General features: G+C 44.5%; 1 protein-coding gene across 1 annotated transcript in view; it reads left to right on the top strand.

Annotated features, from left to right (window-relative positions):
- The window catches only part of LOC149460925 (multidrug resistance-associated protein 1-like), a 251,799-nt gene that overhangs the window by 30,124 nt on the left and 195,389 nt on the right, over positions 1-26,286 (top strand). Inside the window, exons 3-7 of the mRNA XM_089679077.1 lie at positions 148-324; positions 2,631-2,756; positions 5,841-5,978; positions 7,244-7,369; positions 14,778-14,839. Of these exons, the coding sequence (XP_089535203.1) occupies positions 148-324; positions 2,631-2,756; positions 5,841-5,978; positions 7,244-7,369; positions 14,778-14,839 (629 nt within the window). The remainder of the gene's footprint in view (positions 1-147; positions 325-2,630; positions 2,757-5,840; positions 5,979-7,243; positions 7,370-14,777; positions 14,840-26,286) is intronic.

Below are 26,286 nucleotides of genomic sequence, written 5' to 3'. Positions count from 1 at the left end.
TGTAATAGTCAGTGGCCCCACATTTTTCAAACCTAAAAATTGCATTAGACTGTAACAAAGTGGGTAATTGCGTTAAGAAAATTTCTGTGCAACCAGCCTTAATGTGTAATGATTTGTGATTCTCACAGTGTTGTTTTATTTTGACAGGATGTGAATCAGACTTGGAACACCAACAATCCTGACTTTTCCTGGTGTTTTCATAAAACCGTTTTATACTGGATACCCTGTTTTTATCTATTTATCTCTTCTCCATTCTACATTTTCTACCTCATACGTCATGGTCAAGGTTACATAAGGATGTCAATACTCTGTAAAGCAAAGACTGTAGGTATTCTTCAATGACATTTTTCTAAGCTTCTTGAACTGTAATAAAGTCACTGTCTCTTTTCAGCAATGCTTTGGAAATATAAAGTAAAATGTGTGTTTATGTATGAATCACTATACTTTTATAGATCTATTACCTAGAGGCCTTTCAACTTTGTTTTACACTACTTTGACTTTATAGGCAGAGAGTTTCACTTAAAAATCTACTTATTCAGCAAACTAAGAAATTTACAGTGACACGTATATGTGACATTATAGTTACATACATCATTGAATTAGTAAGTTCACCTTCACATTTGATTGGTTTATCTTTAAGAAAAGCGTAACAGCTAGCGATCTGTTGTTTGTTTTTTTATTATTACATTATTGCACAATGTTGGAACCAGCCAGGGCATGCAGTGGCAGGGAATATGTACTTTCAGTTGACAGCAACAAAATACACATTGTATCCTCTGGTGTTTAGAGGGGCACCCTCTTCAAAATACTTAGGAAATTAATTCATCATTGATATGCACAAAAATCTGTAATGCCTACTGCTTTTTGTATACCATCTTTATTGTACTAGTGTTAAAAATTAGAAATACAATTTTGTAGAAGCTAGAAAGCTTTGTTCTAAAGGGTCAGCCCATCAAAGTTGATACCTACCTACCTCATAGCTGCTGGAGGTTCAAACCACCTGCAGATTATGTATATCTCCTAGGGTCTTTATCAGTGAAATCCAGTGTCTGCACAGCTGCTGTGGCCATAATGACGGGTTCCCACTCTGCTCTGCTGGATTTTGTATTTATTTTATATTACAAGGAATGAAAAAGAAAACAGTAGGTGCTGGAACTCACAAAGATGGGCAGAAACACCTAAAACTACCAGGTGAACAGAGACAGTGTAAGGAATCATGGTCACATTGTTATAACGTGCAACATATACAAGATATTGGCTATCTCAGCCAAGTTCTACCTATAGATTAACTCGTTTTTGTGTGGAGTGACTGTATGATACTATTATTATATTATAAAAAGTAAATTATTTATAAGGGTCTATACATCAGACCAAAAGGATAAACCGAGGCTGAAAGAGGGACATTAGGGTTTGACTCCAAAAGAGGGAGGGTTAAGAGCTGATACATACATACATACATCAGTAGGTGCATTGGCTTCCTGGCTCCTAAGTAGCAGAAATATAACATTGTGACTTAAAGTGGTTTTAAACCTCAGACATAAAATACAAACAAAGCATAACCCTCTATAGTGTGCCTAAATCCCTCTATAGTGTGTCTAAATCCAGAGCACTAAGTGTCATTTTTGTCTGCTCCGTCATTCCTCTGCTATCTGCATGAGTCACTTATGACAAGTCTTTCTGAAACCAAGAGGTAAAAAGATGACAGTGGAGGGATCTTCAGCACACAGCCTGTGATTGACAGCCCCAGCTGTATTCCTGTGTATTGTGTGAAGGGGGTGTTTCCTTTCCCTCCAATCAGCTCACAGTTCTCTTCACTGGGCGTAACTTCAGCTCCCTGCCCACTGTTTTCTGAAAGCTCAGACAAGCTGTACAAATACTGTCATTTGATTGGTCTTAGAGAAGAGAAGATTGAAGATCAGGTACAACTTGTGTAGGAGGACTTGTTTCATCTCTGTGTATCACCTGAGGCTAGACACTTCAATGGGTACATGTAAGGGTTTACAACCACTTTACGTTCAAATAAATGAAGGCCTTGATGCAATCATACTGCAATGTTCTCTTTTTCTGCAGCCTGCTGACTCCCTGCCTATAAACACCTGTGACAACTCTCTAAAACAAATCAAACCGTTGATTTACTAGAATCTGTCAAGGACAAAGCTTATTCTTCCCACAACAGAACCCATTTACCTTTAAGCAATAAAACAAAATATGTATGTTTGCCTTTATTTGTGTTCATAAAACCAAGTTCTCTGTGTCTACAATCCATGCAGGGCAATGAACTGGTAAACAGTGCTGTTACTAGAATGATCAGGCTGTGAATAGGAGCCAACATGCATTTCTCTGCTTGGTACTCTCCTGGGTTTAGTGCAAATGTAAAAACAGTCTTTACATGGAGCTACATCCCACCAGTATGCATCCCTCAGAGTTTGGCAGGGATTCAAACACATTTTCTGTTGTATGGTTTAGGAAACAGAATATTAAAAGATGCATAATGCCAATAATAAATACTATACATGATTCTCTATTTATATTTTCTGTCTAGTTGGATTCATATTCTTACTGCTGAGCTTGTTAATAATACTTGAAACCTGACTTTTTAGGGTAATAACACTTGTTTATTTTTTTTGTAGTGTCTTGCTGCATTGCTGGCATTAATCTGTTATACAGACCTTTTCTACACTGTGTGGAACATGACACATAATTTTCCAGAACCGCCAGTGCTCCTTATCAGTCCACTAATTGTTGGAGCCACAATGGTAATGCAAAGCACACTTTCAATTCTTTCCTGATCACTTTATAGTTTGTTTGTGAGAAATAAAGACTGATGCAAGTTCCATAATGATTGTGACATTTCTTTTCTGAGAGCAAATTACCTCTCCCTCTGTGCTCATTTTTGGAGCATGACCTTGATTAGCCCATCCTCTATCAGTTTGTAACACAGACTTCCATAAACTGACCCTGTGAGGACATAACTATGGTGCTACATTTGCTCAATTATCAGCATCCTGATCCTGGTTTCATTATCTGGTTATCAGTTCTACTGAATTGAAAAAAGCATGCCACTGGAGACATCTGATAAGCTCAGACATCATCCTGCATATTTTTTTCCAGGTAGTGACTTAAAATAGTGCTCAGCATAAATGACTACACCCCTTTTGAAAAGTAAGATTTTAATCAATATCTCAATGAACACAAGAACAATTTCCAAAATTTTGACAAAACTGAGTTTTATAGAACATCTGTTGAACTCATTACATGAACGTAAGGTTAATAATATAATTCAGATTACAAAATCTTTAGTTTTACTCAGATTAGTTGATGCAAAAATGAATACACCCCACAACAAAAACTACTCCATCTAGTATTTTGTGTGACCTCCATGTTTTGTAAGGGCAGCACCGATTCTCCTAGGCATGGAATGAACAAGTTGGTGACATATTACAACATCTATCTATTTGCATTCTTCAAGAATGAGCTCTTTTAGAGCTTGGATGCTGGATGAAGAGTGATGCTCAACTTGTCTCCTCAGAATTCCCCATAAGTGTTCGATTGGGTTAAGATCAGGAGACATACTTGGCCACTGAATCACTTTCACCCCGTTCTTCTTCAGAAATGCAACAGTGCCTTAGATGGGTGTTTTGGATCATGGTCATGTTGGAAAAGTGCACCACAACCAAGAGCATGGAGAGATGGTAGCACCTTCTCTTTCAGCATAGAGCAGTACATCTGTGAATTCATGATACTATCAATGGAATGCAGCTCCCTGACACCAGCAGCACTCATGCAGCCCCACAGAAGGATACTGCCATCACCATGTTTCACTGTAGGCACTATGCATTTTTCTTTGTACATCGCACATTTGCAACACCATACCGTTTTGAAGCTATCAGTTCCAAAAACATTTATCTTGGTCTCATCACTCCAGAGTACAGAGTCCAAGTATTTGTCTTCTTTTTCAGCATGGGCCCTGCCAAATCCTAGGTGGGTTATTTGTGCATGGGTTTTAGGAGAGGCTTCGTTTGTGGAGTTTGGCTTTTTACTTCTTTAGCTAACTGCAGTGAAATTGCATGGTGATTTTCTTCAGCCCTTCTCATTAGAAGATGCTCCTGTCGAGGTGTTAACTTCTGTGGGTGGCCTGGACGTCTCTGTGAGATGGTTGCAGTTCCATTTTGTTACATTTTTGTATAATTTTTGCTACAGTATTCTGACTGATAAGTAAAGCTTTGTGTAAAAAATTATTGGGAAGGGGTTTTCTCTTTTAAGTAACATCCTTTTATAATCAACTGTCTGCTGGACATCTGTTTAATGAATAATTAGGCTCACCTATAGTTGAATTCTTGTGAATTAGGATTTTGTTGTCTAAAATTTAGCTTTGCTCATTGGGGTGTATTCATTTTTGCAACGTGGTCTTGAATGAATTTGTTAGGAAAAATACTTTGTGTGTGCAAATTAACAAATCTTCTTTGCAATCAATGGCCTGCATTTGTGGGAGTATTTTGTAGTATAGTGTCCCATAGAAAATGTTGATTCTGCAAAGAAAGTAAAGGTTTTCTGACAAATCTGTTGGGGTGTACTCATTTATGCTGAGCACTGTATATACTGAGGCTAGAACCAAAATGTTAGCTTTGAACCCGAAAGCACCCTGTCACTAGCAACAAATTCACGTAAGCATTGAGTGTAAGAAGAAAAGAAAAAAATATATATAAACTTGTAATAAATAAAGAACATATAAACTCGTATTCACGTGTGATCCATGTGAGCTTATCTGTGAATGATCAATATAAAAAGTACAAATGATGCGCACAACCAATTAATACGAACATCAACAAACCAAGTTCATAAAGGTTCATGTTCACTAGTGATCCATGCAAATTTATCTGTGGCCAGTTTTGGATTTAAAACTCCATTGAGAAAAATTAACCCAAAAAGTCACACACAGGAATGCCACCAGGAATACTCAATGGATGTATGCACACCTTAAAATTAGGCCCTTATTACTAGGGCTAATGAAGCCTCAAAACAATATGGGATCCGAGATGGCTGCTACGGGTGTGTATTTCTTCTTCTTCGGTTTTTTGAGCTCTGGTTTAAAGTGAAACATCCTATCACCTGCTGGGAATACCTGCATACCCATTTGATACACAACTGTACACAGCCATTTTGGATCCCAGATTGTTTTGAGGCTTAAAGCACGTTTCACGTACAATATTTATTACAAACATTAAGTCTACTTGCAGGTTACTATTGTTCTTGATGTGCAAACATTTCATTTAAACTCCCGTAAATGCTATAAGTGCAAGTAAGGCGCAGTTACAGAGCACTACCATTGAAATTCATGGAGGCGGCTGAGAAGCAGCATTGCCTCCTGAAAGTAGCATGCTGCTTAATTTTTAACGCAACACTATTGCACATGTGTATACTGAATTCTGTGGTTCGCATAACATATAATTTTCATGGTAGGCATTGAAGGGCAAGTAAGAGGCTTTAAAAACAGTGCTCAAACACAGCTTAAACACAGGGTATTGCCGCACATGTGAACGAGCCCTAGGATTGACACTTCCAGGATGGTCAATCTCCTGGGTCTCCTGCAGCGATCTGTGGTTCTACTGCTCCATATTACTACTGTATCCTGCATTGCGTGGTGCTCCTTAGAAGGAACCAATGAGAGATGCAATGGATTGACATTCCCAAAAGTTGGTCTCCCAGTAGTTGATTTCACAGCATTGGAACTGTGTTCAAAGATGTAGAGTTGAAAAACTATATAAAGCACTACTGATGATAAAATGCATTCCTGCATTGCCAAAGTGTATTCTCATTTTTTTTTATTTTTACAATAACAGCTTCTTGCCGCATGTCTTATTCAGTATGAGAGGATGAAAGGTGTACGGTCATCAGCTCTCCTGTTGGTGTTCTGGATCTTGGTTCTGATATGTTCAGTCTTCCAGCTTCGAACTAAGATCACAACTGCTCTTTCACAGGTAAATGAGAAATCAGTCATTTTAAATCCGGTAGAAGAACTTTAGAGTATTTAGAGGACGTTTTCATGAATCGAAGTAAACAATGGAACAGACATTTTTAATAAACTTTTATTGAACAGCCAGAACAATTGAGTACTGTCTGTGATACTTTATTTGCACTAACATACAATTTTTCAGGACAAGGTTTTGGGGTGTACCCCCTCTTCACCTCAAAAGCTTGTCCTGAAAAAATGTATGTTAGTGAAGATAAAAAAAGTATCACAGACAGTACTTAATTGTTTCTGTTGCAAGTGCACTAATATGGCTTTAATCACCTCAAGAATTAACAACCAAAAAGTTATACAATTTTAACTGTTGTACAGAGTTGAGTAGGACCAGGATCTTTTCGTTGGAATAACATCCAGGGTGTATCAGTTTCCTGCATTTCTAATGGGTATGTTTCTCCCTACTTTCTTTCGCAATTACATTCCGTTAATGTGGAAGAACCTGGATCAGTGCCCAACTCGCTGAATTCCATGCTTGGAATGTTCTTAGTTAATAATGAGTTCTGTGGAGGATTCCCCCCTTCACACACATGCCCAGCATCTTGTAGCTTTGGTAGAAGATTCATCTTCAAGGTTTCACTGAAGGATATTTTTAAAGGACAGATAGTTCTGCCACCTGTCTGCATTGTATCAACATACTGCATTTCTACAGCAACAGCTTTAATTATCAAGCAATCTGGGTTGCCCCAAGTGTAGTGGGATCACATTATCTAAAAAATCCTGCATAGTAATGTCTAACACTTTTAAGTTTGAAGTTCACTATGTTTGCAAAGGGCACAATGAGAATGAATACAACTCTGTTAATTAATTCAAATACTAATGTAAGGCAAGGTTTGATCCAATTGGATCCTTATTGAGCTAGATGTAATATATTATTGATTTAAAGATAGTAGGTGGGGCCACCACTGAAACTTCATGAAGAACCTTGATGTATCCCAAAGTCCTGGTTTATCACATAAAATAGCCTATATCCTGTGGCTTTGGGTGCATAGTTGAATCCTGGGCCACAAATTGTTTTTTTTTAAATGAGAAATAAACCCCTTTTTTAAGCTTGGAAGGGATGACATGTACGTACCTTTGAGGATAGGAAGGTTCCACTCTGGAACGTGGTCATTCTCTGGAGGATTTATGATTCTAAGCCCACCTTGTCATATCTTAACAGGTTATTATTTTTTAATGTAATACAGTCTAATTCTATGTCCTCTATTCTGTTTTGTGCAGACAGCAGAGATTGACAGAATGCGTTATGCACTTTTCTTGTCATATTTTGTGCTGGTCCTCATCCAATGCATCCTGTCATTCTTCAATGATCGACCTCCTTTTTTCTCCACCATGAACAGCGAGCTGGTATGTGACATGTATTTGTACTTCTCAGTTTTCTATGCTTCATAGTCTATGAATTGTTTTAGACAAGTTGTTCAAAATAACAAAAAATAGCTGACAGGATGACTTAGCAACACTGTTGTCTCAGAAAAGTCAAAGACCTTATTTGTCAAAGAGTCAGTATGACAGCCAGGCAACCCACATTTGCATAGTGAGAAACAAGCTGCTGATTAGGCCTGTGCTTTTAATAACTTTTTAACTTGGAGGAATTAATTGGGATATTCCAAAAACAGGAAGTATGTACAAATTGAGGACAGTGCACTCCTTTCTGTAGGCCTGAAGCAGAAGTCCTTGCATATAGCAAACTGTGGACTTGGCTTGTAGTAGAACACTAAAAGCAAACAGGCTTCAATCTTAAGAGCAAATAAGATCAGTCTCTTGACAGAGAACTAGGCAGACTAAGCTCTTCAGGACACCAGCCAATGTCCCCCTTAGCAAACACACATCTTACTCGCTAGCACATGAGGTCTCTAAGATCTCTCAGCAGCCTCTACTCATGAAAGGTCCAGAAAGCCCACTGCTGTCAACCACAGCCAGTGAGCCAAACAGGAGAAGAAGGTGGCAGGGTCGAGCCACTGCTCTGTGTGTGAATGGATGCGCTGAGCTGTGGCTTGGGCGTGCCCCTGCTCGGGTGCCTCAACAGCAAGCTGTTTGCTCTAAAACCACTGCACAGAGCAGGTAAGTATGACATGGTTTTTTTTCTTTAAAAAGAAAAACCAAGACTTTAGTATCACTTATCACCTATCTACACTAGCATGATGAGGAAGCACTATGGTTTGGGGCTGATTTTCTACCTTAGGGTCTGGTTTGCCCACAGACATTGATTTGTAGGTTTTTGTCTATTCAGATGTTATCTCTTCTATCCAAAGAACACTGGGGGAGATTTACTGGAGCCCCTCTGTCAGGCTCCGCCCAACGGGATCTCTAGTGGTCCACGGCACGGGGTTTCCCAGGATGCGGAGTCTAAGTCCCAGTCTGCCTTTTCACCAGGGCCCCTGATGGTGGGGATGGACTTGGTGCAAAACTGAAACCAGGTCGCGTCCCTGGGCACCCCCGGCGGTGGCAGAGGGGTCCCGCTGAGGGTATGTGCCCGGGTAGAGCCTGCTGTGAAGGGGATGACAGATCCCGATCCGAGTGGGATGGATGGGATGACAGATCCTGATCCGAGCGGGATGGATGGGCAGCTATCAGGAGTAGGCGAGGTCAGACTAGCCGGGTCGGTATTGTGCGGGCAGCGTGGTACGGGGGAGTAAGCGGAGAATGGTCGGGGTCACAAGCCAGGTTCAGCAGGTAGCGGGCAGCGCGGTGCAGGAGGTCAGGCAGAAGGATGGTTAGGGACGAGCCGGGGTCAGAGCAGGAGAAGGTCAGCATAAACAGGACAGGCAGAGTTTGGCAACAAGAAGCGTACTTACAGGAACAGGAACGAGACCTTGCGGCAACTTGGAGATGCACAGGCAGCTTTAAATAGGGCGCCCTGCTCTCCCATTGGTGCGGCCGCGATCGCTACTGCGCATGCGCGGCCGCCGCGATCGCCGAGGATTCTGCGCTCGCCGGCTGGGACGGATCGGCGGTCTGCGCATGCGCGTGCCGCCGAGGACCCGGGATCCCTGACATTGCCCCCCCCCTACGGGCAACCTCCGGATGCCCAACCGACCCCTACTCAACGGCTGGTTCCGAAAAAATTCCCGCACAAGCCTTGGGGCGTGCACATTTTGGGCCGGCTCCCATGAATTCTCCTCTGCCCCATATCCTTTCCATTTAACCAGAAACTGAGTTTGGCCTCCCCTCTTCCTGCAATCTAAGATAGCTTCAACTTCAAATTCCTCCTCCCCATCCACGTCTACTGCCTCCGGTGGCTTAGACCTTCGATCCGGGAAGGGGTCTGGAGTTGCCGGTTTCAACAGGGACACATGGAAGACCGGATGAACCTTCATAGATTCGGGCAGTGCCAGCTCGTATGCCACCTCGTTGACCTTACGTTTGACCCGGAAAGGCCCCAAGAACTTGGGAGCCAATTTCTTTGAAGGGCAGGACATTTTTAAATTTGCGGTGGACAACCAAACCTGGTCCTCTGGCCGCAAACTCAATTCCCCTCTTCTCTTCCTATCAAACGCCCTCTTGTTGTCATCCTGGGCCTTTGCCATTGCCTCCTGCAATACCTTGCTATTGGTTGACAGAAAGGTCAACATATCCTGCGTGGCTGGGACTGCGACCTCTGGGATTAGATCTGGCAGGAATACAGGGTGGAACCCATAGTTTGCGAAAAACGGGGACTGTCTAGTAGCAGAGTGACTTACATTATTATATGCGAATTCCGCAAGCGGCAGGAGAGTAACCCAGTCATCTTGGAGGAAGGTGGTATAGCACCTGAGGTACTGCTCTAGGGTCTGGTTTGTACGCTCCGTCTGGCCATTGGTCTGTGGGTGATAAGCAGAAGAGAACGATAACTTAATCCCCAGGGTTTCACATAGAGCTTTCCAGAACCTGGACGTAAACTGAACCCCTCTGTCAGATACAATGTCCCTGGGAATTCCGTGGAGTCTTACTACTTCCTTAATAAACACACGTGCTGTTTCAAGGGCCGTAGGTGTGTCCTTTAAGGGTACAAAATGGGCCATCTTGGACAGGCGGTCCACAATCACGAAGATTGCTGTGTGGTCCTGAGAAGGTGGAAGTTCCACGATAAAGTCAATGGAAATCATGGTCCATGGCCTGTCGGGAATGGGTAATGGGCGCAAGAGACCCCAAGCTTTATTCCTAGAGGGTTTGTTTCTCTGACACACGGGGCAGGTCTTAATGTAGGTTTCGCACTCCCTGGCCATATTAGGCCACCAGAAAGTACGCTGCAGCAGCTCCAAGGTCTTACGTACCCCGAAGTGCCCGGCCAGCGGGTGATCGTGGCAGTATCCTAATACCAATGTACGGGCCTCCTCAGGGACCACAATCTGATCCTCCTTCCAAAAAAGTCCTTCCCTATTTAGTAAGGGAACCCCAGGTAGACCTTGCATTCCTACGGACGCGGTCTGCAGTTGAGAATGGAGCTCCGATTGGAGAACTAAGAAATTTCCTGGGGACAGGATAGTGTCTGGCTTGGGGTTCTCTTCGGGATCCCCAAACATGCGGGAGAGCGCGTCTGGTTTTGTGTTCTTGGACCCTGGCCTATAGGTTATATGGAAAAAGAACCGTGAAAAGAACAGCGCCCACCTGGCTTGACGTGGCCTCAGACGTTTAGCTGTCCTCAGATACTCTAGGTTCTTATGATCCGTAAAAATCAATATTGGGTGTACCGCCCCTTCTAACAAGTATCTCCATTCCTCTAGTGCCACCTTAATCGCCAAGAGCTCCCGATCCCCGATATCATAATTCCTTTCCGCAGGAGTCAGTTTCCTGGAGAAGAAAGCCACTGGGTGCATGAGTTCTTTGATGCCCTTCCTCTGGGACAGGATCGCCCCGACCGCATTCTCGGATGCGTCCACCTCCAAGATATATGGCAAGGACGAATCAGGGTGGCTCAGAATAGGAGCCGCCGTAAACAATTCCTTCAAGGCTTCGAAAGCCCTCTGTGCCTCGGGTGTCCATTGGAAGCGAACCCCCTGCCTGGTCAGCTGGGTGATTGGGGACACTAGGCCCGAAAAGTTCTTAATGAACTTTCTGTAGAAATTCGCGAAGCCGATGAAGCGTTGGACCGCTTTCTTATCGGCGGGGGCTGGCCAATCTAAAATGGCCGAAACCTTTTGAGGATCCATGGCTATTCCCGTGGGAGAGATGGTTAGACCCAGAAACGAAATGCTACTCTGTTCAAAGCAGCACTTGTCTGCCTTGGCATATAAGCTGTGTTGGCGGAGCCGTTCTAACACGCGCCTCACGTGACCTCTATGGTCCTCCAAGGTTGGGGAAAAGACAAGGATATCGTCCAGGTATACAATGACGAAGATATCTAGGTAGTCCCTGAACACATCGTTTATGAAATGTTGGAAGGTGGCAGGGGCGTTGCATAGGCCGAAGGGCATAACCAAGTATTCAAAGTGTCCGAATCTGGTACGGAATGCTGTCTTCCACTCGTCCCCCTCTCTGATACGAACTAAATTATAGGCACCTCTCAAGTCTAGTTTAGTGAAGACAGATGCTGACTTCAGCCTCTGAAACAGCTCGGGGACGAGTGGTAGCGGGTAACGGTTTTTTACTGTGACCTTATTCAAGTCCCGGTAATCTACGCAGGGCCGGAGGGACTTGTCTTTTTTCTCCACAAAGAAAATGCCCGCCCCGGCTGGTGACGTGGAGGGTCTAATAAACCCCTTATGGAGGTTTTCATCTATATACTCCTTTAGTACCCCTAACTCCCGCTCGGATAAGGGGAATATCCGCCCAAATGGGATTTCCGACCCCGGGAGGAGATCAATTGGGCAGTCATAAGCTCGGTGCGGAGGGAGAATGTCCGCCCCCCGCTTGCTAAACACGTCCAGAAAATTATGGTAAACTGACGGAATGACTTGCGCCAGCTCTGCATCTGTCTCTAGACACAACAAAGTCGGTGGAATCGGGGAGATCTTAGGGAGGCAATGCTGCTGGCAGTATGGGGAGAGGAACTGCATAGAACCCGCCTTCCAGTCCACCTGGGGATTATGGGCTCGTAACCACGGGAGCCCCAAAATAATTGGAAATAGTGGGGATGCTATGGCGTCCAACCGAAGGAGTTCTTCATGATGGGTCGATATGGTAGTACGGATAGGTGGGGTCTCGTGGTCCACCACCCCTGACTTAATACGTGATCCATCTGCTAGAAAAATATTCAATCCCACCTCCTTGGTTTGTAGGGGAATTTGTTGCTGAACTGCAAAGTCTAAATCTATGAAGCAACTACACGCCCCAGAATCCACAATAGCCGTGGTCACCACTGTTCTCCCCGGCAGCTGAAGTGACACAGGTACCGCCAGATAACTAGTATTGCCCACACTGTTAGAAGTGACTGTAGAGAAAACAGCGGAACACTTACCCCTCTTGGCTGGACAGGTACGTACCACATGGCCTGCTCCCCCACAGTAGAGGCAGAGATGGTTGGCAAGATGCCTCTGGCGTTCCTCAGGCGTAAGTGTCGGTCGGATCCTTCCCGATGGCCCGGTCTCGGATGAATCCATGGCAACCTGATTCTGGCCTGCCGGCTGTAACTGGGTAGAGGCCTGAGGGGGTGTTCCAGTTGATCCTTGTCCTTGGTTGCATCTTCCCTGCCTGTGCTCCCGTAACCGGCGGTCAATTCGAATAGTCAAAGCTATCAAGGCCTCCAAAGTGCTAGGTATGTCTATTCGGGCCAATTCGTCCTTCAGGGGTTCAGCTAACCCTACGCGGAACTGGTGGTGCAGAGCCGCCTCGTTCCATTGGCAGTCACTATGCCAACGCCTGAATTCGGCGGCATAGTCCTCCACTGTCCGGTGACCCTGCCTGAGTGTATATAGGGCCCTCTCGGCCGTTGCGGTGCGCAGCGGGTCGTCATACAAGAGGGCCATAGCCTCAAAAAATACCGTCACTGACTGCAATAGTGGGTCTCGCTTCTCTCGGAGACGGTGGGCCCAGTCTTGGGGTCCCCCCTGTAGTAGGGAAATAATGAACCCTACCCTCACTGATTCGGAGGAAAAGGTCTGAGGCTGGAGGTCAAAGTATAACTGACAGGAGTTACGAAAGGCCCTGAATCTACTTCGGTCTCCGGAAAAACGTTCCGGTGTGGGGACACGGGGTTCTGGTGCGGGCAACAACCCCGGAGTCTTCCTAATGGGTTCCCCAGACCCCCTGGTAGGGGTAGCTAAGGTCTACGTGCGTCTGTCCAATACCGTATAACCTTCCTGTAGGCCCCTAATTCCCAGTGTAAGGGTCTCCATCTGTCGACAGATGTCGTCCAGAGGGGAAGTTCCCCTTCCAGGCGCAGTCATGGCCGCAAGGTACTGTCAGGCTCCGCCCAACGGGATCTCTAGTGGTCCACGGCACGGGGTTTCCCAGGACGCGGAGTCTAAGTCCCAGTCTGCCTTTTCACCAGGGCCCCTGATGGTGGGGATGGACTTGGTGCAAAACTGAAACCAGGTGGCGTCCCTGGGCACCCCCGGCGGTGGCAGAGGGGTCCCGCTGAGGGTATGTGCCCGGGTAGAGCCTGCTGTGAAGGGGATGACAGATCCCGATCCGAGCGGGATGGATGGGATGACAGATCCTGATCCGAGCGGGATGGATGGGCAGCTATCAGGAGTAGGCGAGGTCAGACTAGCCGGGTCGGTATTGTGCGGGCAGCGTGGTACGGGGGAGTAAGCGGAGAATGGTCGGGGTCACAAGCCAGGTTCAGCAGGTAGCGGGCAGCGCGGTGCAGGAGGTCAGGCAGAAGGATGGTCAGGGACGAGCCGGGGTCAGAGCAGGAGAAGGTCAGCATAAACAGGACAGGCAGAGTTTGGCAACAAGAAGCGTACTTACAGGAACAGGAGCGAGACCTTGCGGCAACTTGGAGATGCACAGGCAGCTTTAAATAGGGCGCCCTGCTCTCCCATTGGTGCGGCCGCGATCGCTACTGCGCATGCGTGGCCGCCGCGATCGCCGAGGATTCTGCGCTCGCCGGCTGGGACGGATCGGCGGTCTGCGCATGCGCGCGCCGCCGAGGACCCGGGATCCCTGACACCCTCAGCCCATCTGGTGCAGCTGTGCATAGTAGCCAATCAGCTTCTCGCTTCACCTTGTTTAATTATACTTTGACAATAAAACCTGGAAGCTGATTGGTTTCTATGCAGAGCTGCACCAGATTTTGCACTCTTCAGTTTTAGTAAATAACCCCCACTGTCTTACAAATTTTGAAAAACATTACGTGGTCTGCAAAAATCAAAGTCTTTGGGAAGGAATGGTTATTTTTCCTGGAAGGCCAATTTGTATTTATTGTAATGGACGCATGCTAAGAGAAACTTTGGCAAGTTCAAAAGATATCTTCAAATCTTTTTCTGTTCACAGAATTTATAAGAGAATAGCTTATTATAGGATACAGTACAGTCATTTGTGTATTTAGGTTTTGTGCTGTCCTAGGCAACAAAAAAATTGTCCGCCCCCACAGACACTGACCAACACCCCCCCCCCCCTTGTCCCTCTCCTGGAGAAAGCCTGTCATTGACCCACAACACCCCTGCCCCCTACCTGGGAGAGCTTTTTTGGTGTTAGATACACTTTAACCTTTTAACAGACCAAATAGGAGAAAGTAAGAAAAGTTCATTGTTTGGGTTTACATACCCTTTAATATTTTTTAATGAATATTGCATCACTGCATTATATTGTGTTTTTATATTTGCCTAGAGTTGAGATTTACCTTACATTTTTTTTATTTTGTTATTATATATTGCTTCTTTGTATCCCTTAGAATCCAAGTCCTGTGACAGATGCTTCTTTTATTTCCCAATTGACATTCAGCTGGTTTACTGAGTAAGTAAAACCAAGCATTAGAATCTACTGGATTTAAATATTGTATATAACAGTTCTAAATTAACGTTATAAATAAAGAGAGATGTTCAGTCCTGTTTGCAGTGTATATGTAGTGTTCATACGCATAATGAAGTATACAGATATAAATGCACTCCAAACAGAGTATGCTGTTTTAATTCTAAATAGCCCACACACCATCATCAACCACATTTCTGTTTTAGCAGCAGCTCTACTTTTGCCATAAGCACACCTTCAGGTACAATCCTGTATTGAGGATTATCCATTTAGAAGTCATGGTGCTCTGTTTATACCATATACCCTATATTACAGAGTAATCTAACAAAAAGTCAAAATACAAGAAGGTGAAGACATGTCTGTAGCAATCATGCACAGAGAGATGGACACGGTCATCCATCCATGTTAAGAATCTTCCGTGCTGTATCATGTCCTACTCCCAAATCAGCTTTCCTCATTCCCCTCCCTCTCTGTTGAGTGACATGTGGTCTGTTTGATGCAGATCAGAGGCAGCAAAACTCATTGGGAGGGCGTCATGGTTATAAATCACACACTATCTGGTGCCCCTCTGTCTAGGAAACTCTTGCTAGCGAAGGGCTCGTCAAGCCATAAACCAAGTTCTTCACTGAGCTCAAAGGCATTCCAGGGAGTCGTAAAAACATACTTACATTTGAAAACTCACTTTTTCATATAATTTTATATCTTCACGTAGGACATAATTACCTAAACATGGAGCCCATATTCGAACGGCTCAATTTAAGGCCATTCTCCTGATATATTACATCCCCTATCTGATATATACAGGAGAGCAGAAAATTATATCTCCTGAACCATTCAAGCGCATATTTCATATTTCATATCTAACCGTTCAGCAGATGCGTCTGCATATTAGTCTACTAGTGGCAAGGCTGCTAAATGCACCGAGAATAAGTTATGAACCATAATATAAGCTATGAGAGTTTTTGGTCATAGCTTGGGTCTCCACCTACAAACTCCCTCCCCAAATGAGGCGATTGGTTTACTGCTCCAGGGAGACACCCTGTGGAGCTGCTAGAAAAAGCTAAGCTAAGCTGTGTGTGAGAGTTGAAGATTCTCCCTTTAACATCGGAACCAACTTTGGGAGAAAACACCCTTTTGCTCTGAAAACTTGAAGCTGCTTAACCCAAGGCTTTTTGGCAAGTACTTTATCCCTCTAAACTCTTTTTTCTGTTATCTCTTTGCTGTGCTATTGTTTTCTGTATATTTATATATATATATATTGGCTGCATCTTTTTCCTGTAAATATTTTTATTGCACCCTTTTGACCTTTTAGTAATAAATCTTACTTTCTGAAAGTGTTGAACTGTTTCTAATGTTCTTTAATGCAAACTACAAATTCCTGCCTCTGAAGAGCGCTACTGTGTGTGTTTAACCCTCTGTATAACCTGCCTGCGGTGACAGTAGTAAACAGACGATTATCCAACCATCATAGTGTTATTGCTAATATTGCCGAGTTTCCTCTTTCTCTGTACAAAAAGGAGGTGGTGGCAGTGTGAAGGGTTAATTGCGTAATTAACCTGACCCAGTAATAATTGCGCTCAGGCTGCAGGTACATCGATTGTGGTCCATTAGCTGAAAAATCTTTGTACAGGGTGCAGCTGGGCGTGGCATTGTTACGCACATGACAGCGCGGTTTTAGATTGGCTAGTCCTTCGGTCACGAGTTTGGTGAGAAGGGCTGGAGTCTGACGCCGTGATCATCACAATGTCTGTTGCATAAAAGGGCTGTGGAGGTAGTATTTTCTCATTTTATGGTTACAATTGTAGTTATTTAGATGAGAATGATATTACTTTTGATTTTAGAGAGGTTATTTTCATATTAATCATCAATCTTTGAAAATTATAGATTTGTCCAATTTTAGTATAAGGCTGTTCTTTTAAATCTTTCTGGTGAACACATTTCATTAGGCCTGGTTCACATTAATGCGATTTCAGATGTGACTTGGGTTGCACTAATTTGCATGATGATGGAAATAACATTACTTACAATAGTACCCTTTCACATCAATGCTGTGCAGCTGCAATGCAACTCTGGGGAAGGGTCCTTTGCTACTTTGGAGTGATTTTGTGGTACATAGTTTTCAACGGAAATGCATCAGAATCGCATCTACATGCATTTTGATGTGTTTTTGTGTGCGATTAGTGCTGTGCCATCATCCTAAGTGACTCATCCCTACTGTGAGCAGCAGGGATGAGTCATCAGCTGTTATGGTCATCCCTGCTTAAAGCAGAATGTAAACAAAAGAGCCCACATTTAAAAAAAAAAAAGTAATCCCCCCCCCTGCTACAATTCATACCAGGACCTTTGGGTCTTGGAATTTAAGATGAACTTCACACCAAAAAAAAAAATGTGGTGTTCTCCCCAAAATTCACACCAGGCCTTTTCGATTTGATATGGATTTTAAAAGGAACCGTACGAAAAATAGCGTGGGATCTCCCCCAAAATACTTACCAGACCCTTATCCGAGCATGTAGGCCAGGAAACGAGGGGGGGGTATGAAAGGGCCTGGTGTAGATTGTTGGGGACCCCACGCTGTTTTCTTTAACCACCTGCCTTCCTGAGGATTTACCCCCTTCCTGACCAGGCCATTTTTTTGCGATACTAGTATTAGTAATGGCGGCGATCAGTGACTTATAGTGGGACTGTGGGACTGCAGCGGGCATTCTGACACTGGGGGGAACTGGCTTGGTGTCACTGACATCCCTACTGACACCAATAAATTGATCAGTGCTAATGAAAACTACTGGCATTGTACTAATGGCACTGGGCAGGAAGGGGTTAACATGGGAGGGTGATCAAAGGGTTAACTGTGCTGTTTCACAGTGTGTTGTGTTAGTGCTTTGTAAGCACACTGCTTTATATGGCTCTGCTATTCTGCTGTCAGAGTGGAATCCCCCGCTGACAGCAGGGATCAATGTTAGGATGCCAGCAGGTGCCGACTCCTTAACAACCAATTACTCATCCTTGCTTCTCACAGCAGGGATGAGTCACTGGTTGTTGGGACACCAGTGGGTGCCAGTTCCTTAACAGCCAATAACTCATCCCTGCTGGCCAACAGAAGGGGTGAGTCTCAGTAGTAAAACACAGATTTAAAATAAATGATCAAAAATGCACCAAGTAGTACTGCAACTGCACTACAAAATTGCTTCAAAAATCATCTTAAAATCGCACAGCACTGATGTGAACCTGGCCTTAGGCTAACAAACTCATGTCATTTTCTGAGCTACATGTTCATTCTTAGTTGCATATCTTTCAGTGAATCAACTTTTTATTTTTAGTATAACCTTAGAGATCATGGCAACAAAAGGAGATAAACCTATGTCTAGTTTGAGGAAGATGAACTGAAAGCATAAAGCCAGCAAAGATAATGTTTTCTTCTACAGAACCATGGTATAGGCCCCAATAAAAGCAATAACTGAAAGCAGCTAGTACAAAATATAAAAATACACAAAAAAAGTGCTGCACTAAAATTATAACAAAATGAAAAAATTGTTGCAGTGAGTATTCATCCAAAACTAAATAAACTTTTATATTAGAGACTTCTATATCATTCTTTCACAGTACCAGTGAAAGTTCATCTCATCTGTGAATCAAATCAATGTGACTCCACAACACTGCAGTGTAACAAATATGTGTTTACCAGAGAAGCATGACCCAAATGTATGAGTGGTCTTACATAGCATGTGCTTTATATCACATAAATGGCATCAGAGACTCCACTGCCCTGTACTCTTGTCCACCTCATAAAATTTGCATATATACAGGAAAGAACACAAGCGGAAGGCTCCAATAGTGTAAATCAGTAAAGAATTTTTTTTAATAACAATGGTTAAGACACTCACATTTTAATATGATAAAACAAGGTTGAAAAAAAAACGATGTCCCGATTGGCAGCTCACGTTGTACGTAATAAAGGCAGTGTTGTCAGGATTAAACCCATCAAGTCATGTAAAATAAACATAATAAATGTGACAAAATATTTGAAAACACAGCTAGCTGATTAGTCCCTGGATGATTGCTCTTTGTGGGAAGTATAGACATTTCACCTTTCCCAGTTTCTACTGTACATAGCAAGCCTAGTTACCCTGGGAGCCTTATAACTGGGTAGATTTATGAGTGCATTGAGCAATAATAATATGAATGGGGCAGCAGCCAAAGAGATTTACTTGCTGTAGTCATAGAAGTAAATATATTTTCAAATGAATTGCTATGAAATATTGCAGTTACATAGTTAGTCTGGCTGAAAAAAGACAGAAGTCCATCCAGTTCAACCATAAAAAAAAAAGTTAAAATCCTACACAAACAGTTGATCCAGGGAAAGGTGAAAAACCCAGCAAAGCATGATCCAATATTCTCCTGCAGGGGAAAAAATCCTTCCTGATCCCCTGAGAGGCAATCCGATATTCCCTGGATCAATTTTACATATAAATGTTAGTATCCAGTTATATTCTGTGTGTCCAAGAATTAATCCAGTCCTTTTTTAAAGCAATCCACTGAGCTTGCCAGAACCAACTCTTGAGGGAGTCTATTCCACATTTTCACAGCTCTTACTGTGAAGAAACCTTCCCGTATTTGGAGATTAAATTTCTTTTCCTCCAGACGTAAAGAGTGCCCCCTTGTCCTCTGTGATGACCACAGGGTGAATAACTCTACACCAAGTTCACTATAAGAACCACTGATGTATTTATACATGTTGATCATATCCCCCCTTAATCTCCTTTTCTCAAGAGAGAATAAATTCATTTCATCTATTCTTTCCTCATAGCTGATCTCCTCCATGCCTCTTATCAGTTTGGTTGCCCTTCTCTGTACTTTCTCCATTTCCCCAGTGTTCTTTTTCTGAATTGGTGCCCAAAATTGAAATGCATATTACAGATGTGGTATTACTAATGATTTTTACAGAGGTAAAATAATATATCTCTCTCTCTGGAGTCTATACCTCTTTTAATACAAGAGTGAAATTTGCGTCCCATTACTAAGCTTGTGATCTACCAGAACTCCCAGATTCTTCTCCACCATTGATTCCCCCAATTGTACCCCCCCCCCAGTATGTATGATGCATGCATATTCTTAGCCCCCAAGTGCATAACCTTACATTTATCAACAATAAACCTCACTTGCCACATAGTTGCCCAATTAACCGTTTCAATACCGTGTGATTTTACACCTTCCTGCCCAGGCCATTTTTCAGGTTTCAGCGCTCTCACAATTTGAATGACAATTGCGCGGTCATACAACACTGTACCCAAACTAAAATTTTATCATTTTCTTCACACAACTAGAGCTTTCTTTTGGTGGTATTTAATCACCGCTGGGGTTTTTATTTTTTGCTAAATTAACAAAAAAAGACCAAAAATTTTGAAAAAAAAACACATTTTTCTTTGTTTCTGTTATAAAAGTTTACAAATAAATAATTGTTCTTCATAAATTTAGGCTGAGATGTATTCTGCTACATGTCTTTGGTGAAAATAACCCAAATTAGGATGTATTTTTTAGTTTGTGGGAAAGTTATAGAGTTCACAAATTATGGTATAGATCTGAATATTGATCAATCCTGAAGTACTGACAGCCAATCTAATTTCTTGAGGTCCAAGAATGTCAGAATAGTACAGATATCCCCAAATGACCCCTTTTTGCAGAGTAGACAGTCCGACGTACTTCATAAGAGGCATGGCGAGTTTTTTGAAGTTGTATTTTTTTGTCATAATTTTTCGGAAAATGAAAAAATTAAAAAAATTATTTTCACTATTTAATTTTTTACATACTGTCACCAGTGCAGTACAGCGTCTTCATAAAACTGGCATGGCGGTGAACATGGACACTGACTGGTGACAGTATGAAAAAAAAAAATATATATATATATATATTTTTTTATTATATTTAATTTTTTATTACATTTTTTTAAAGATTTTTTTTTCATATTTTACTATGACCAAAGTAGTACAATGTTACCATAGTAACATTGTACTACTTTGGGGGAGTGATCAGTATTTTTTTTTTTTTTTTTTTTATACACAGTTTGCTTATAGCAAAGAATTACTTTGCTATAAGCAAGCATTTAGCTGAATGAAATCGATTCATTCAGCTTTTTTTTTTTTTTTTTTTGTGCTTAGCTGTGATTTGGTCTAATCACATTCACAGCTAGGCACTAGTATACAATGGATGGCATCATGAATGAAGCCATCCATTGTATGCAACTATCATGTGACCTGCTGTGATTGGTCACAGCAGGTCACATGGTACCAGCTACGGGAGCCGGTACTCGGATCTGTCATCGGCCGTGTCCGAGGTGCACGGCCCGTGACAGATCCCGCTGCTGCGCCGCTCTGCTGTGCCGCAAACTGCGCATGTGCGGGAGCACGCCAAATGGCGTGCACCCGGAATTTAGGAGCGCATTTCAAGCTGCCAAACGGCCATTGGCCGGGCGGCTAATGGTTAAACAGTGCATTGAGGTCAGCTTGTAAGTTGGAGACATCATGTGAGGACGTTATTCCACTACAAAGCTTGGTGTCATCTGCAAAGACTGAAATGGTATTTTTAATCCCAGACTCTTTCATGTTTTTTTTTAAATATATTAAAAAGTACGGGTCCCAACACTGAACCTTGGGGTACACCACTAACAGCCCTAGACCAGAGTATGAATCATTAACCACTACTCTCTGAATACGATCTTTTAGCCAGTCTTCTATCCATTTCCATACAGATTTTTCCAAGCCTGTAGACCTTACCTTACACTTTAGCCATGTGTGGGGAACTGTGTCAAAGGCTTTTGCAAAATCCAAGCATACCACATCCACTGCCACCCCTCTGTACAAGGTTTTGCTCACCTCCTCATAAAAAGATTTGTTTGACAACCTCTGTATTTCATAAATCCACGCTGACTATTGCTTAAAATATTTTTTTCCAGCAAGAAGTCATCTATGTGGTCTTTCATTAAACTGTCCAGTATCTTCCCAACTATAGACGTTAAACTAACAGGTCTATAATTACTTGCTAAAGATTTTGACCCCTTTTTAAATATAGGCATTACATTGGCCTTACGCCAATACAGTGGTACTATGCCAGTCATTAAAGAGTCCCTAAAAATCAGTTATTATAGAGAAGTCCTGGGTGACTCTCCAAAGTGATTCTCACTTACAGAAGAAATTACCTCCTGACAATACCTCTCAAAGCAAAGTGGCTGATATACTTAACAACCACCACTGAAAGTATAGTATATAGAGTATAGTATATAGTTTTTTATCCTCTCCCATTCAGACACATACAGTGGGGCAAAAAAGTATTTAGTCAGCCACCAATTCTGCAAGTTCTCCCACTTAAAAAGGTGAGAGAGGCCTGTAATTGGCATTATTATTATTATTATTATTATACAGTATTTATAAAGCGCCAATAGTTCGCTCAGCGCTGTACTTTACAAAGGGGGACAGAACATGTGACAGAACAATACCAATACAATGCAAAACATGAGGGGATCGAGGGCCCTGCTCTTTCGAGCTTACAATCTAGGAGGGAGGGGGTGGTGGCACAGGAGGAGATAGCTGTGGGGGATGGAGTGGTAGGAAGAGTGGAGGAGGTCGGCAAGTTAGCAGGGGGTGGGGTAGGCTTCCCTGAAGATATGGGTTTTCAGGGTGCGCCTAAAGGAGAGGAGAGTAGGTGATAATCTGATGGGTTGGGGCAGGGAGTTCCAGAGGATGGGTGATACCCTGGAGAAGTCCTGGAGGCGGGCATGGGAGGAGGAGACCAGGGAACTAGAGAGAAGGAGGTCTTGTGAGGAGCGGAGTGTGCGTGCTGGGCGGTACTTGGATATTAGGTCAGTGATGTAGTTCGGGGCAGTATGGTGGACAGCTTTGTACGTCAGCGTTAGGATTTTGAATTTGATCCATTGCGCAATCGGAAGCCAGTGGAGGGATTGGCAGAGGGGGGTGGCGGAGACAGAGCGGTTGGAAAGGTGAATGAGTCTGGCAGCCGTATTCAGGATCGACTGAAGCGGGGATAGCCAGCGGCGAGGCAGGCCAGTGAGGAGGGAGTTGCAGTAGTCGAGTCGTGATATGATGAGGGAGTGGATGAGCTGTTTAGTGGTTTCTGGGGTTAGGAACGTGTGGATTTTGGCGATGTTGCGGAGGTTGAGTCTGCACGAGTTTGTTAAAGATTGGACTTGGGGCTGGAAGGATAGGTTGGAGTCCAGAATGACACCCAGTACTCTGGCCTGCAGGGTGGGTTTGATGGTAGCGTTGTTGGACGTGACGGAGAAATCAATGGGGGGTGGTGTCCGGGCTGGGGGGAAGACAAGAAACTCGGTTTTGGAGAGGTTCAATTTAAGGAAATGGAGCGACATCCAGTCTGATATGTCGCTCAGTAGGTGTGTGATTCGGGCTGAGACCAAGGGGGTGAGGTGGGGGGTTGAGAGATAGATTTGTGTGTCGTCGGCATAGAGGTGGTAGTTGAAGCCGTGAGAGTGTATGAGTTGGCCAAGGGTATAGATGGAGAAGAGAAGGGGCCCGAGGACAGAGCCTTGAGGGACCCCAACAGAGAGGGGGAGGTGGTAGCGTTATAGGTAACGCTGAAGGAGCGTTGTGACAGGTAGGATGAGAGCCAGGAGAGAGCAGAATCTCTGAGGCCGAGGGAGTGTAGTTTTTTGAGGAGGAGGGGGTGGTCGACTGTGTCGAAGGCCGCAGAGAGGTCAAGGAGTAGGAGCACTGAATAGTGGCCATTAGCTTTGGCGGTTAGCAGGTCGTTGGAGAGTTTGAGTAAGGCAGTTTCGGTGGAGTGTAGGGGACGGAAGCCGGACTGTAGGGGATCGAGGAGGTTGTTGTCGTTGAGGTGAGAGCATAGGCGGGTGTAGACTAGGCGCTCGAGGAGTTTAGATGTAAATGGGAGCAGGGAGATGGGTCTGAGGTTGTTCGGGTCATTGGGGTCCAGGGAGGGCTTTTTAAGTATGGGGGTGATGTGTGCATGTTTCAGAGGGGAGGGGAAAGTGCCTGAGGAGAGGGAGAGATTGAAGATGTGGGTGAGGGAGCGTAGGATGGAGGAGGAGGAAGGTCGTAGGAGTTGTGAGGGGATAGGGTCGAGGGGGCAGGTGGTGAGGCGGGCATCAGAGAGGATCTTGGAGACTTCCTCGATGGTAGTAAGGTCAAAGGTGCGGAGTGTGGGGGGAGCTTCAGTATGAGGAATATAGGGTGGGGTGGAAGAGGAGGTCAGAGCAGTGGTGGGGCCGTGGGTGAGGGGTGATGAGGGGTTAGCTGAGTGAGGGTGAAGGGGGTTGGAGAGAGTTTGAGCAGCGACGAAGTCCCTGCGGGTTATGTCGAGGGGGAGGGGGGATAAGGGGGTAGCTGTGTGAGAGGGGACGGGTTGAGAGGGCGTGTGAGTTGCGGCAATGTCCTTGCGAATTGTGTCAATCTTGTTTTTGAAGTGATTGGCAATCTCAAGGGCAGTGAGTGAGGTGCTGGGTGGAGGTGGGGGTGGAGAGAGTAGAGAGCTGAAGGCAGAGAAGAGTCGGCGAGGATTGGAGGAGAGGGCCTTGATGAGGGTCAAGAAGTAGGCCTGTTTGGCAGCATGGAGGGAGGAGGTGTAGGTGCGGAAGGCAGATTTATAGCGGGTGAAGGCTTGTTGGGATTTGGTTTTGCGCCATAGTCGCTCCAGGGCACGACTTTGTCGTTTGAGGGTTTTGGTGTGATCAGTCTGCCAGGGCTGGAGCGGTCGGGGTCTGATGTTGCGTGTGGTTAAAGGCGCTAGTGAGTCAAGGGCTGTTGAGAGCGCATTGTTGTAGGCGGTCAAAGCCAAGTCGGGGCAGGACAGGGGGAGGATGCGGTCGTGGAGTTGATCACCTGCAGAGTGGAGGGAGGCAGGGTTAAGGTTGCGGAGGTTACGGCTGGTAGTAGTGTGACATTTGGAGGGGTAGGCGTTGGAGGACGAGGAGATAGAGAAGGTGATCAGGTTGTGGTCAGAGAGAGGGAAGGGGGTGTTAGTGAGGTTGTGGGGAGCGCAGCGGTTGGAGAAGACAAGGTCCAGGATATTTCCGTCGGAGTGGGTGGTGGATTGTATGCACTGTGCAAGTGCAAAGGAGGAGGTTAAATGGAGGAGACGGGCTGTGTCCGGGTTGTCGAGGTTGACAGGGATGTTGAAATCCCCAAGGATGATGGTGGGTAGCTCAGAGGAGAGGAAGAAGGGTAGCCAGGAGGAGAAGTCATCCAGGAAGCGGGGTATGGATCCAGGAGGCCGGTATATCACAGCAATCTTCAGGGGGGTTGGGGAGAATAGTCAGACGCAGTGGGCCTCGAAGGAGGAGAAGGATAGGGAGGGGGGGTTTGGGAGGACTCGGAAGGTGCTGTGCGGTGACAGGAGCAGACCAACCCCACCACCTTTACGACCGTTAGGCCTGGGTGAGTGGGTCCAGGTGAGACCTCCGTAGGAGAGTGCAGCAGGGGAGGTAGAGTCAGTGGGCTGGATTCAGGTTTCCGTGATCGCTAGGAGGTTGAGGGAGCGGGAAACAAAGAGGTCGTGGATGGCGGTAAGCTTGTTGCACACCGAACGGGCGTTCAGGAGTGCACATGAAAATGGGGGGGAGATTTTAAGGAGCAGGGGGACAGATACTAAGTTGTGGGGGTTGCAGTAGGACGTGGAGGTGGGAGGGTGTTGAGCGGGTGAGGGAGGTGGAGGGCCAGGATTTGGGGAGATGTCCCCCACGGTTAGGAGGAGGAGAAGGGTGAGAAAGGTGGCATGGGAGCGGGATGTGCAGGAGCGTGAGAAACTTCTAGTGGAGGTGTTGGGGTCAGTGGGAGAGCAGAGTAATAGGAGGAGGTGGTGGGTGCCATAGAGGGGCGAAGGGAGCAGTGAGGACACAATATACAATTGTTTGGGAGGGGCAGAGGGATATAGTGAATGGATTTTGGGAATGGAGGAGAGGAAAATGAGAAGGAGGAGTGGAAGAGGCATTTTGGGGAGGTGAAGAGAGCAATAGTAGGGAGGGCATCATAGGTAGAGCTCAATATGAGAGACAAAATGAGAAAAAAAATCCAGACAATGACATTGGCTGATTTGGAAACAATTTATTTGCAAATTATGGTGGAAAATAAGTATTTGGTCACCTACAAACAAGCAAGAATTCTGGCTCTCACAGACATGTACCTTCTTCTTTAAGAGGCTCCTCTGTCCTACACTCATTACCTGTATCAATGGCACCTGTTTGAACTTATCAGTATAAAAGACACCTGTCCACAACCTCAAACAGTCACACTCGAAACCCCACTATGGTGAAGACTAAAGAGCTGTCGAAGGACACCAGAAACAAAATTGTAGACCTGCACCAGGCTGGGAAGACTGAATCTGCAATAGGCAAGCAGCTTGGTGTGAACAAATCAACTGTGGGAGCAATAATTAGAAAATGGAAGACATAC

This window comes from Staurois parvus, unplaced genomic scaffold, assembly GCF_062004578.1.
Source record: "Staurois parvus isolate SC_StPar_1 unplaced genomic scaffold, SC_StPar_1.0 ptg000217l, whole genome shotgun sequence".
Classification (NCBI taxonomy): domain Eukaryota; kingdom Metazoa; phylum Chordata; class Amphibia; order Anura; family Ranidae; genus Staurois; species Staurois parvus.
This window is presented reverse-complemented; position numbering and strand designations above follow the sequence as displayed.